We start from the raw sequence: 12,880 nt of genomic DNA, 5'->3' as shown, positions 1-12,880 counted from the left end.
GGACGGGGGGTTGTGGACGATCCAGTGCGTATCACACTCACCCTCCTCTCTCGCCAGTGAGCAGCAGTGGGTGGATCGGGAGGACGAACCAACGGACTACCCACGCACCCTCTGCTCGAACGCAGGTCAGTGTTACACACACCCAGACCCCGCCACGGACCGGCTAAGAGATGCCGGGCCGGGTCCCTGCGTTCTTCCACGCTGCCCCACTTCGGGTACGCCTGTAGTTCCGTTGATGCCACTTGCGCGGTGTCTGGGAGCCTGTCAGGACCTCAGACCAGCTCTTTGTCTGTCACGGAGGCCGGCAGAAGGGGAATACCGTCTCTAAGCAGAGGATGGCCCACTGGATAATGAATGCCATCACCCTGGCTTATCAGGCACAGGGTGTGCCCTGTCCGTGTTTAGTTTACACTCGAAGTAGATTGGTCTCTCTAAGCGAGATCCCAATTTGTCGGTCATCCGACGTGACGTCTCCGTTCCCTCCTTCAGGGAATAAGGGTTACCATACGTAACCGAGACGTTTCCTCTTGGCTTATATCGAAATCCTCCGATATTTTTCTTTACAAATCCTTGTTTTGTACTACTAATTCATGTTTTTTTTTTGCTCTCTCCTCTGCGCTTCCACGTTCTTCACTTCCGTGTTCATCACCGCATTTGCCTACATGCTACGTCATCCGCTGGAAGCCACTCTCTCGTGAACGCATGTATTTCAGTTAATGGAAGCTAGAGATTAAGGTTTATAAAGTTGTAAATATGGATATTTTTCTTACACAAACACATTGCTTTGCTTCAGAAGGCCTTTATTAAGCCCCCGGAGCCGTGTGGACTTCTTTTATAATGGATGGGTGCAATTTTTTGGACTTCAAATTTTGGGCTACCATCCACTCCCATTATAAAGCATGGATTAGCCTGGACATTATTTAATATAGCTAACTCCGATTGTATTCGTCTGAAAGAAGAATGTCATATGCATCATGGGGTAATTTTCATTTTTGGGTGAACTATTCCTTTCATTTTTACCTTATGTAAATACGAGGTTGCATTAAGTTATTTCTGCTAATCTCCTCATTTTTAATGACATCCATAATTTTGAGAGATAAAATGCAAGACAGAAAAATATAGCACATCTATTTTCTGATTTTTAAACAGGAGATTTAATAATCATATAATAAATAGGATATTATTAAATATTAATTTATTCTCATTATTCCAAGCATATGACATTTTATCAAATCAGGCTGCATCCTGTCTTCAATTTTTTTTGTCTGGCCACAGCACCTCATCTTCACAATAAGCAATGGTTTCCCTGGCTAAACAGAGTTTAAATACCCCAGACTCAAAGTTCAGCAATGCAATTTACAAGCAAAATCATCAATAAATAAACCAAGACATAATATTCATTCATTCCATTGAAATATAAGGAAGGAAACAATTCCGTTCAAAACATGTTAATTCATCACCACTTCAATTCAGGCAAATCTTTGCTCAAACTTCAAATAGAGCAAAACTCAAAAAAAAAAATTAAGTCAAGTCTTTCAATTCATATCATTTTAAATTAATCAATGTTATTATGCAATAGTTTTTTTTTCTCCCTGTTCGTTCGCCACTTATTTACATCAAGTCAGCCAAACCCAGTGTGGAACTCTGAACACCTTTACTTTTTTTTAGCACTTTATACAATAGAGATTGTTTCAAACTAGCTTCACAGTAGCAAACAGAAAAGTAACAGAATCAATGATGCAAACTTCAAAAATCTGCCAAATCTACCTATATTCTGCTATAAAGCAGGACAGCAAAATACAAAAGTTTGGGCACAATAAATTGATAGGTTTCCATTACAGCTCAAAATAAAACTAAACAATTCCTGAAAGTAGCAACTCAGAAAATTTTCTGTCTCCGTCTGGTCCCTAAACCCAGCGAAATAATCCACTCTGGGCAGGTTTCCTTTGGTAAATGAACAAAACACTTCAATGTATCATTTTACTTCTATAGGTCTGTGAAAGCCTTGGAACAACACTCCATTTTAGTACAGTGATTCTTTAATTGTCTTTCCACCATGCAAACTGAGACAATCTCAAGGAGTATGTCAACCACTTCCCTTTACTTTCTTCTCCTCTATTTTCCCTCTTCCTAATTATTTTTCCTCTTTTACCATTGCAACATTCCTTCCTAAAAGGGGCAGTACCCAACAGACAAGATACAAGTTGCCGAAAGCCAACTTCACCACATGCATCCTTCAGTGTCTGGAGAAGAGGCATGCGTCATACACCATCCATCATCATGCCGAAAGAAAGTTTTTACCTCAGCAGTTTTGTCTGGTCTTTTGAATTATTTTAACCAAAAACACATTTGGCCATAATAGGCTTTTTAGGGAGAAGGATGGGATTGGGGAAAGGCAGATTCAGGGTCGGTTGCATCAAAATCCACTGTCCATACTCTCCATGCCACTTTCCCATTTATCAGACTGGTTTTGTTTGTTCTATCACTGTAAACATTCTTTACCAACAAGATCAGCTATTTATACTTTAATTTTATACTTAGTACTTGTAATTTAATACTTTGCTCGTTGCTTTTAGATTAGAGGCTCTTCAACATGCCTGTCTTCCATGGTGCTGTCCTTAGTAGGTTTTTAACAGGTTCATATGGGGGGAAAAAAGCTTAACATAAAAACATTATTTTTCTCTTAATTACAGTGTTGCTTTGGTAGTAATTTTTTTTTACCACATTAAGCCAAGTTTTAGATAGTGTTTAGATAATCCAATGAACAAAGCTGTTAGCAATGGTTGAAGCAAATATACAAATAAAGCTGGATCTAATCGCAAGCAGTTGATCTTTAGTGGAAACAAACTGAAAATATCTCTTCTCTGATTCTCAGATTACAAAAACACAGCAAACAGAACAGCCACTTTGTAAAGACGGCATTGGACCATTGGTCACCCTCACGCTAGATGCATTCACCACTCACAAGTTTTTGGGTAATCTGCCAGCATGTTCTCCATCCACAATCAGCTATTTTGACTGCATCAAGGGAAATCTTCTGTGTCTGAGTATGCCCTTCAATTTTGTACACTCGCTGCTGCGAGAGGCTGGAACGAGGCTGTTCTAATAACTGCTTATTGTCAAGGCCTTTACCCCTTGCTGCGGCTTCAGCTCGCATCTCGCATTTAACCGGTCATTACTTCATTACTTAATACTACGGTGCCAGTGAATGGTTCTGCTCACCATTCCCTTATATCTAAGACCCTCACTGACTCTTGTTCTGTACGAAAATTTAACAATAGACTTTCATCTCAACCTCCCGAAAATCCCTTGCCAAAAGATCCTAAATGTCCACACTATCTTTGATAAGCCACTTGCGAGACGAATAATCACCCACTGCACACCGACCCTCATTCTCTGCATTGGTTGTACTTATTCTAAGCAAATATCCTTGCTGGAGTGGATGGTTCTTTGGCTCCAAGCTCACTCGACTAACCTCTCCTAGACCACTAGCGAAGTTCTGTCCAGGGTCGAACGATGTTTTGATGGCTATATCTAACTACCACAGAAACCGCTCATAACGTTAAACCTAGGGCTGCAACTAACTATTATTTTGATAATCGATTAGTTGGTTGATTATTTTTATCCGATTAATCGGATTTTTAAAAAAAAAAACATTTTTATTTTTTATTGACAAAAAACACACTATTCCACATTCTGCCCAATGTCCTTCAAACAAACGTGCCAACTGAATGCTATGAAAACATACAGTGCTTAACAATTTATTAGACCACCTGCCATAATAAAGAGAAAACACATTTTAGGAATCTGTCAAAAAATCATTTAAATCAAAAAATGTTATTGTCATTTTCTGGGCAAATAAACTTAAACAACTAAATAGTATTTATTCACATAACAAAAATAGCCTCATATGCCCTTCATAACAGCTTGCATTCTTGCTGGCATTGTTTATGTACGTTTTGACTGTAATTGGGTATCTGAAAAAAAAACACTATAAAGCTCTCTGCCTTTCTTTCATAGATAACAGCAATAATTATATTATAGCATTAGACATAGCCTACTACTGTTACTAAAGAGCTTATGCATATTGGAGGACTAACCCTAAAGCTAAAAAATTATTTTGGTAATCACCAGTACTGTTAGTTTAGAGCACTGACGAGAGTTCACTGACGAGCTGCGCAAAAAATCGTGCGAATATGAACGTGGTTTTGCGCAGCTCGTCAGTGAACAACGGCTCTGTGTAGTTAATGCTGCTCAATGTGAAAGCACGCAGGTGATGGAGATTTACCGCTGATTACAGAACCGGCTTTACTGATAAGATGCGCGTTAAATATCACATGCGATTTATCGTGCAGCCCTAGTGTAGACTTTAATAAACCATAATTTTACAGGTAGCATTTTTTCGTTGTCGAATTGTACTACCCACTGTTTTAATGGGAGGTAGCAAAATCTGTCAGGGTAGCACAAATCGACAGAACACCAGCTGAAGTTGGACGTGAAGTTGAAGTTGGACCCGACTAATCGATAATGAGAATCGTTGTAGATGATTTTCATAATCGATAATAATCTATTTTACCGATTAGTTGTTGCAGCCCTAGTTAAACCAATCATCTGTACCACTCCAGGCCACCACCATTGAGAGTGCTGACCAGAACAAACAGGCTGAGATAGCAGAGGAATACTGGGTGTTCCAAGATGTGTTCAGTAAGCACACCGTTGAGGGCACAGAGTCCGTGGTGAGAATTAGATTCAGCTCTGGGTCTGCAATGTGCTCTGGTTTGTGCTCTGTTGTAAAAACAATACTGAACCAAGAACAACTCGAAATGAGGGCTATATATACAAAGAGAAAGACTAGGGACTAAACAAGGTAATTAACTAGACACAGGTGTGACACATGAGTAGGGATGTAACGATATTCAAACCAAACCGAAAAAACACAATACACCACCCAATCGCGGTCTGCCCCCGGCCCACTAGAGGTTGACCCCACTTGCACCACGGCTCATCTCAAATCTGAAGATGCATGTAGAATATGGTTTGTTGAAAAGAACAACACGTAAAACAGACCTATTGGATTCTCACATTACAACAGCAATGATCAAAAAATGTGGACAAACAACACGGAATGCCATATACACGCAAGTATACCAGTCATTTATGCCTTCGTCACCCGGGTGTTAAAAGTGCACAAGCTCAGGTGAGACATGAACAGCACACTGTGTTTAAACTGAACTCATTCGCGCATTTTTAAGCCTTGTCAATTGAAACATTCAAGCAAAGAATAAGCGCTTGAGAACTCGCGTGTGCTGTTTTGAAAATGTGTGTGTGCGCACTCATCCATAGCGTGTGCACACACGGAGAGCCTCGTCAGACAGTGCGTGCCGCGCAAATATCGATTTCTCTTTGAAGACTTGTGTTCGAACTGACTAACACAAAAAAATATGTAATCATGCCCGTCTTTGTGAGTATCCATGCAAAAATCGTTGGCCATCTTAAGTGAACGTAAACAGTTGAGAAAGACAACGCATGTGTATCGGTATCATGTACTGGATCTGTGAATTATGTCTTAATGGAACAGCAGTCTATTCCTGCTGTCTGTGTTTTTAATGTTAAACAACAAAAGACAAGGAAATCACTCACTTCTCTTGATTTAATAGCTTTTGTAACTTCAACAAGGAGTGATCTTTAATTTATACAGTGAAATATGCACTGTTATTTTACATTTGTTTTATTTTTAAATTTCCGGTCCTGAAATTACTGTTAAACACCTGAAACGCCTGAAAAACACTGATTATTTTATTTGTATCTTTGCTCTATTGTATTTATTTGTGCTGTTGCTTGTAATTTGATTATTTGTTATTATATTCTTTATTTTTATTTGACCATAGTCCTTTTTTCTCTGAACATAGCACATACTGAACTGAACCGTGACCCTACAACCGTGAACTGAACCGAACCATGAGCAATCTGAATCGTTACATCCCTACACATGAGGGCAAATCAAAAACCATGGTAAGAGAAGAACAAAGACAGAAAACTGAAATGGGAACAGTGGAAATCTGACAAGATATCAACTCATTACAAAAGCAGAGCAAATAATAAAACTAAGCGCTACTTTGATTTATCAATTACACAAGTAAAACACCATTACTGACTGAATTTGGCATTTGTACAGAATATGAACTAGGGCTGCACGATAAATCGCATGCGATATTTAATGCGCAGCTCGTCAGTGAACAACGGCTCTGTGTAGTTAATGCTGCTCCATGTGAAAGCCCGCACGTGATGGAGATTTACCGCTGATTAGAGAACGGCTTTACTGACAAGATGCGCCTTAAATATCACATGCGATTTATCGTGCAGCACTAATATGAACTTAATATAGTTTGCCAACATTTAATGTGCTCTGATGTTTTATTTAAATACAGTTCTGAGGTTTACAGATTCGCTGACCAGTATATCATCAGCTTCAGTACATGACATGAGAATACATATTCCTGTGCCAGAGCATGCCTTGTGGTCCTGAGACCTTTGTATCCTTTTACCTTTGACACACATTCGTAATGGCCACATCTGCATTTCTTCTTTTTTTGTGTGTGCAATATTTTATGGTGTTCTCACCTGTGTCAGAAAAATGCAGAGTTCTTTGAAAGGCTGTAGCAGACTGGCGTCTCTGATTTTCTTTATAATAAGGACACTTTTGGGTGGCTTGTTCCATGTCAACCTTTGACTGGCTGGATCTTGAATATGCCTGAATGCACAGATATGAACAAACATATTTCTCAAAATTGCCTAATTTTATTAAACATTTAAGTTTATTGGGTGACAAAAATAAGCTCTTATTTCATTTTGCATGGTAATTAAGAGGTCAATTGAGAAATCAATTTTCCCTGATTGTTTGACATTTAAGAGGTCATTGTACTATAAAACACACAAAATATAAAATACACTGTGCTATTAAAGCTGAGAACTTCCCCCAAGAACAGCTCTTATTGAAACCAAGCTGCCAAAATTACTTGTTTTTATACTTCCTTGTCATTATGATGTAATAGAGATAATTACAGCAGCGCAAGCTTGCCTGCACAAACACGATTAATGTAACCGTTTTAAACAAAAAAAGTATGTTTTGGTAGCTTTTGGAGCAAGGGCACCGGCATCATGCAATACCACAGCATGTGACGTCACGGGGTTGGTTTGCTCCGTTGGCTAGTGAAGTAATATAAGCATTTCTTTACATTTTGAACACACAAAAGTTATTTTAACACAAATATTTTGGTTTTCACCATAATTTGGATGAATATTCAACATCAAACTGTCTACGTCACGAAGTTATGATTGTCGTATCCCAAACATTGTTTTCATAACGCGAGGCGCAATGTAAACAAACAGCACTCCATACAATATCATTCATGTTGCATCTTATTGTTATGTCAGACCTTTCAGACATATTTCCATATTTACATAAGTGGTATGTAATATATTTTATGTTCACCTGCGAATACAATTAGCTTACCTGCTGTTAACAGGACGCTTAAACTAATCACTAATCTGAACGATTATGGCGTTATTTTAATGGCAAATGTCGAGAGCGCATTATTGTAGCGCGAAAGCACATAAACGTAATGTGCGAGCGCGAATCTCTCCGCTCGCGCGCGGATTTCCTTTGCTCTCGCACTAAACCGGACGCGCGCGCTCAGATGCACGCTGCTCTCGCCCGGAGAGAGTGCGTGCACTTAAAACGTGTCTCTGCTCTCGCTCAAAGTGTGTCCTGTGCACTCACAAATCTCTCTATGCTCATGCGCTAAATATTAATTATTTTCTGTGAATGCATATATGCATCTCTCTGTAACTGTACTTTGTAAAGACTGTTAAAATGTGCTATATAAATAAAGCCTTAACCAATCAGACCTCCACGACTGACCGATAAAAGTGCGTGAAATCTAATTGGCTGGGAGGGAAGTGAACCTGGAATTCTTTTGACAATCAAAGATGGATCTTTAATTTCTTTCCAGTTTAATAATATTTAGCAATGTTAATGAAATGCAGCCTATATTAGAAATGGCTAGGAATTGGGTGCTTGGATGATTTATAACCTCTGTCCTGGTTGGTCTCTGAGCAATTTATCTAAAAACAGCATATTATAGTCTATGGCTCTAAAGACTTCATATAAAAGATCGATGTTATGTCATAAAATGTCAGATACCTCAACTGAATTTAAAATAATTGCATATTTGATTATTATGACTAAGTAGCCTAGTAGTATTAAATTGTAAAGAAATTACAGATCCATCTTTTAAATCTGATTGGTTAATAACTTTTGACAACGTTTAATTCAGGTGCGAAAATAATTAATATTTGGCGCATGAGCATAGAGAGATTTGTGAGTGCACAGGACACACTTTGAGCGAGAGCAGAGACACGTTTTAAGTGCACGCACTATCTCCGGGCGAGAGCAGTGTGTATCTGAGCGCGCGCGTCCGGTTTAGTGCGAGAGCAAAGGAGATTCGCGCTCGCGCATTACGTTTATGTGCTTTCGCGCTACAATAATGCGCTCTCGACATTTGTCATTAAAATAACGCCATAAACGATCGGGTTAGTGCTGCTTTCTCAAGAAAGTTATTCCTCATTCCTCATTCTTAAGCAAATGCACACAATATTATGTCAGAATGGCGGTATTGTTTCCAACCCACTCTTCATGCCAAACTAGCAGGTTCACAACTTCTTCCACCCGTAATGGTAGTACTGCTCGGTCCCCTTGCTGTATCGGCTCAAATGCATAAGCAATTGCACTTATTATGGGCTCAACAGTCCTTTCAAGTTTGCCTTCCTCCATTTCAAAACAAGTGTGTGTTCAAAAAATAAAGAAATGCTTATATTACTTCACTGGCCAATGGAGCAAACCAACCCTGTGACGTTACACTCTGTGGTATTGCAATATGGCGGCGCCCTTGCTCCAAAATCTATAACAAAACATCCTTTTTTCTTTAAAGTGGTTACATTAATCATGTTTGTTATATATATTTTTATTAAAGTGGATATCAGTTTACTAAACAATGTAAACTTGACTGACTGCTTCACTTCCACTTTAAGTATTTAATAATAGAAAGCTTTTTCCTAAAACAACAATATACATACAAGTCGGCCCATGATTGCACCACACCTTGCTAGATAAAAAAGTGCCTGAAAAGAAGGACCATAAACTCTAACTTGTCCATATGTATTGTAAAATAATCTACAGAAATAGTTAATAAAGGACTCACATGACAGCTTTAGGATTCTTCAGCATGCAGGCTTTGGGCCCAAATGTGGCGACAGGGCTTGGTCCATGAAGTGACTGTGTCCTCCTTTAAAAGAACAGAAAAATTACAATTTAAACTTTTAAGCATTGACAACATGCCCAAGCACTATTGCGCCATTGGCAATTGTCTTGAAGTTTAGAAATCAACAAATCTAGAAAAATGATGCACAGTGACCACATGCATTCAAATGGTTAAATATGAGAGGGCTATGTCCAATGTCTGTGATGTGTTCTACAATAGCTTGTTTGCAAACACGTGATTCTGATGACACAAGAAATTCAGATGAAGGGCAGGAAGTGAAACGCAGAATGGATGAGATGGAGGAAAGTCCATATTGTACTGGTTCAGACACTATTACAAGAGAGAGGTATAAACAGAAAATCACAACATATGTTGGACGTGATCCTTATGTTATGAAAAGGAGCGATTTTTCAACTAAATTGAAATACTCGCCTGCCATAGAGGCAGTGGATATAGGCTAAGCAATTGCTTACTTGAACTAACCGTGATTGCAAACAAGCAATTTCGAAAGTGAATCCTGCATTTATATGAGGGATTCGGGATATATGTCACTCCTGTACAGGCTATGTGGCCATTGGTCCTGTTAGCAGCATGTTAAATAAAACTTTTATTCAAATTCTGAACTGATTATAGGCTAGGAAACAAGAAAATAGCGCTTCCATATAATCACTAAAAAGCAGTCACTCATTATCGCAATCTCACAATGTTCCGTTATAATCAATGAGGCTCCCTAAACTGCACATATAATATCTTATTTACATCGTGTCTATGTGTGTCGTTTAGCATTGAGTGAATTCTGACTGTCTCATGCTGAATGCGTGAGAGTTGGCAGCCCTGTATCTATTTATATATTTCTTTATTAATATCTTAATATATTATTAATATCTTAATGTTATTATATCTTATATTAACCATTTGCACACACAAGCATTATCCAACTCGGCTCCTTCCAACCACAGACGCAGGTTTACAAGACACTTTCCCCCCTTATGAACAACAAATTTTCGTACACGATAAAAGCTCCTTGTAGTTTCTCGGTTTGACTAATTTCAGCATCCATAAACAAGGCAAAACATAGGCATTTTGAGTTTCTGCTAGCGATTCCTATATAGAAAAATCACTTCCTGCCCTCCAGCTGCATTTCGCGCCAAAGCAATGACGTCATGTGCAAACAACCTATTCCTACTGTCAGCTGATGTTGAAATGGCAACAATTCTTGCATTATTGTCAAACTATTTTCCTGTTTGACACTGTAAAGCTGCTTTGACACAATCAGTATTGTATAAAGTGCTATACAAATAAAGGTGACTTGACTATGGCCCACAATAGCCACATCCATGTGATCATCTCCCATGACCAAACATACAAAACCAATTTGATCTGACAATACACTTAGAAGAAATGAGACTCTACATCTTGACATAATGTTAACCAAGTTTGGCAAGAATCACATACATTCCCTTGGAGAAGTATTCAAAATTCAGATCCTGCATAAAAAAATAAATTTAAAAAAACGTAAAAAATTAAAAATTGTCAATTTGAAAGTTGTCGAGATTGTTGAGATGATTGTACCATGTTTGGTTACTTACTGAAAGTAAACCTAACCCAACCACTTTAGTCAAAGGCAGCCCTAAGGAGCTCCCCATCCACGCCCATTTCTTAGATAATAGGTGCGTTCGACTTCATGCAGCACTGCGCAGATCGATCACAATCTGACTTGAAGCAGTGCATGCCGGTTAGTAATTTTGTCCGACTTGAGACGGCACCGACGCACGTCACTGTCAGGTGTGGCATCAAAGTATGGCGTTCGGACGGATTCTTTAATATGACGTTGCAACATGCAAAGTGTTTTTACGCTCTTTAATTTGTACTGAGATAATTCGGCAGTAGTGGCATATGAATCAATGATATTTTCCTCTTTAATATTTGCAGCAAGAAATAAACATGAATATTTGAATGCATGTTAAAAAAATCTGAACAATTTAATACAAACGAATGTCTCATGAAATCGATCAATCAGAGTTTCAAAAAACGTGGCACTAATGCCTATTTAGGCTATTTGTACTGAATGCAAACACAATTTTGGCACAGCGGCCAAAAAAACAAACAAACAACAACAAAAAAAAGTTAAAAATAAAAAAATTAATAAAAAAATAATAAAAATAGTGCGGGGATATTTGAAATATTTGTTAATAAACTAGTGTTTTCTGTGGTGCGTATTTTGTCCGTATGGTGTTCGGACGGATTCTTTAATATGACGTTGCAACATGCACTCGTCTCACTGAACGTGACGTCTGTGTCTGCCGAACGTGATGTTTGATTCTGCAGAACGTGACATCTGCGTCTGCCACATTACTGTTCGTCTGCCTGAACGTGACGTCTTCGTGACGTCTGCGTCTACCACATGTTCGTCTGCCTGAACATGAGGTCTGTGTTTGCTGCAAGGGTTTCCAGCACATTCCATACACTTATTTGTGCTTTATTATACCTATTCATTCTCTATTATTGTTTTCACTTATCCTCAATTATGTTTAATTAGCAATTAAGTGCTTTTTACCTTTCTTATGTATAGCTTTTTATTCCAAAAAGTAAATATTTATACAAATGATATAAAAAATTCTGTATGACATTGCTTCTTGTCCACATATCCACAGATACTTATGAAGAAATCATAAAAATAAGTTGTTCTAGCATGTATTCACCACTAGGAGTCTCTAGACCAACACAAAAGAACGCATTTTTAAACATTGCTATATTTTGGGCTAATTTAACTAACATAAACAATATTTGTAATTTTTTATTTTGGAGTTGTAATATTTAGTTTTATAGTTTAATATATAGAATAAAAAGTGTTTTTACGCTCTTTAATTTGTACTGAGATAATTCGGCAGTAGTGGCATATGAATCAATGAAATTTTCCTCTTTAATATTTGCAGCAAGAACAATGAATATTTGAATGCATGTTAAAAAAATCTGAACAATTTAATACAAACGAATGTCTCATGAAATCGATCAATCAGAGTTTCAAAAAACGTGGCACTAATGCCGCTGTAGGCTATTTGTACTGAATGCAAACACAATTTTGGCACAGCGGCCAAAAAAACAAACAAACAACAACAAAAAAAGTAAAAAATAAAAATAATAATAAAAAATAGTGAGGGGATATTTGAATTATTTGTTAATAAACTAGTGTTTTCTGAGTCAGTGTCACAAAGATGAAGCTGCTGATCCTGACTCGCCATCTCCTTAACTGGACGCGCATTTAGAGAGAAATTACATAATGAAAGAGTTTTTGTTTTCGATTTTAATTTTTTTTGTTTTAAAGTAGTAATTTAAAGCATTTTATAGATATGTTTATCATGTCTATGAGGCAAGTATTCGCTGAGTTTCGGTTCATTTTTGTGAAGCCCTCCTGCTCAAGTCAGAGACGCAAAATGCGCATCCTGTTGGTTTTCCTGTTTGTTTGTTTTTACAATTTTTTTTTTTTTAACGTGATAATTGATCTTGTGAGTGCACAATTTTTTGCAGTTCCGAATGATGTATACTCTTACCTTTATGAG

General features: G+C 37.9%; 1 protein-coding gene across 1 annotated transcript in view; it reads right to left on the bottom strand.

Moving 5' to 3' along the window:
* Window positions 1–12,880, bottom strand: part of LOC107667944 (NAD kinase-like) — a 143,810-nt gene that overhangs the window by 115,439 nt on the left and 15,491 nt on the right. Inside the window, exons 3-4 of the mRNA XM_016459676.1 lie at window positions 9,261–9,344; window positions 6,622–6,751 (exon numbers count right to left, since the gene is read on the bottom strand). Of these exons, the coding sequence (XP_016315162.1) occupies window positions 6,622–6,751; window positions 9,261–9,344 (214 nt within the window). The remainder of the gene's footprint in view (window positions 1–6,621; window positions 6,752–9,260; window positions 9,345–12,880) is intronic.

Source organism: Sinocyclocheilus anshuiensis, unplaced genomic scaffold (assembly GCF_001515605.1).
Source record: "Sinocyclocheilus anshuiensis isolate Anshui unplaced genomic scaffold, SAMN03320099.WGS_v1.1 scaffold2823, whole genome shotgun sequence".
Taxonomy (NCBI): domain Eukaryota; kingdom Metazoa; phylum Chordata; class Actinopteri; order Cypriniformes; family Cyprinidae; genus Sinocyclocheilus; species Sinocyclocheilus anshuiensis.
This window is presented reverse-complemented; position numbering and strand designations above follow the sequence as displayed.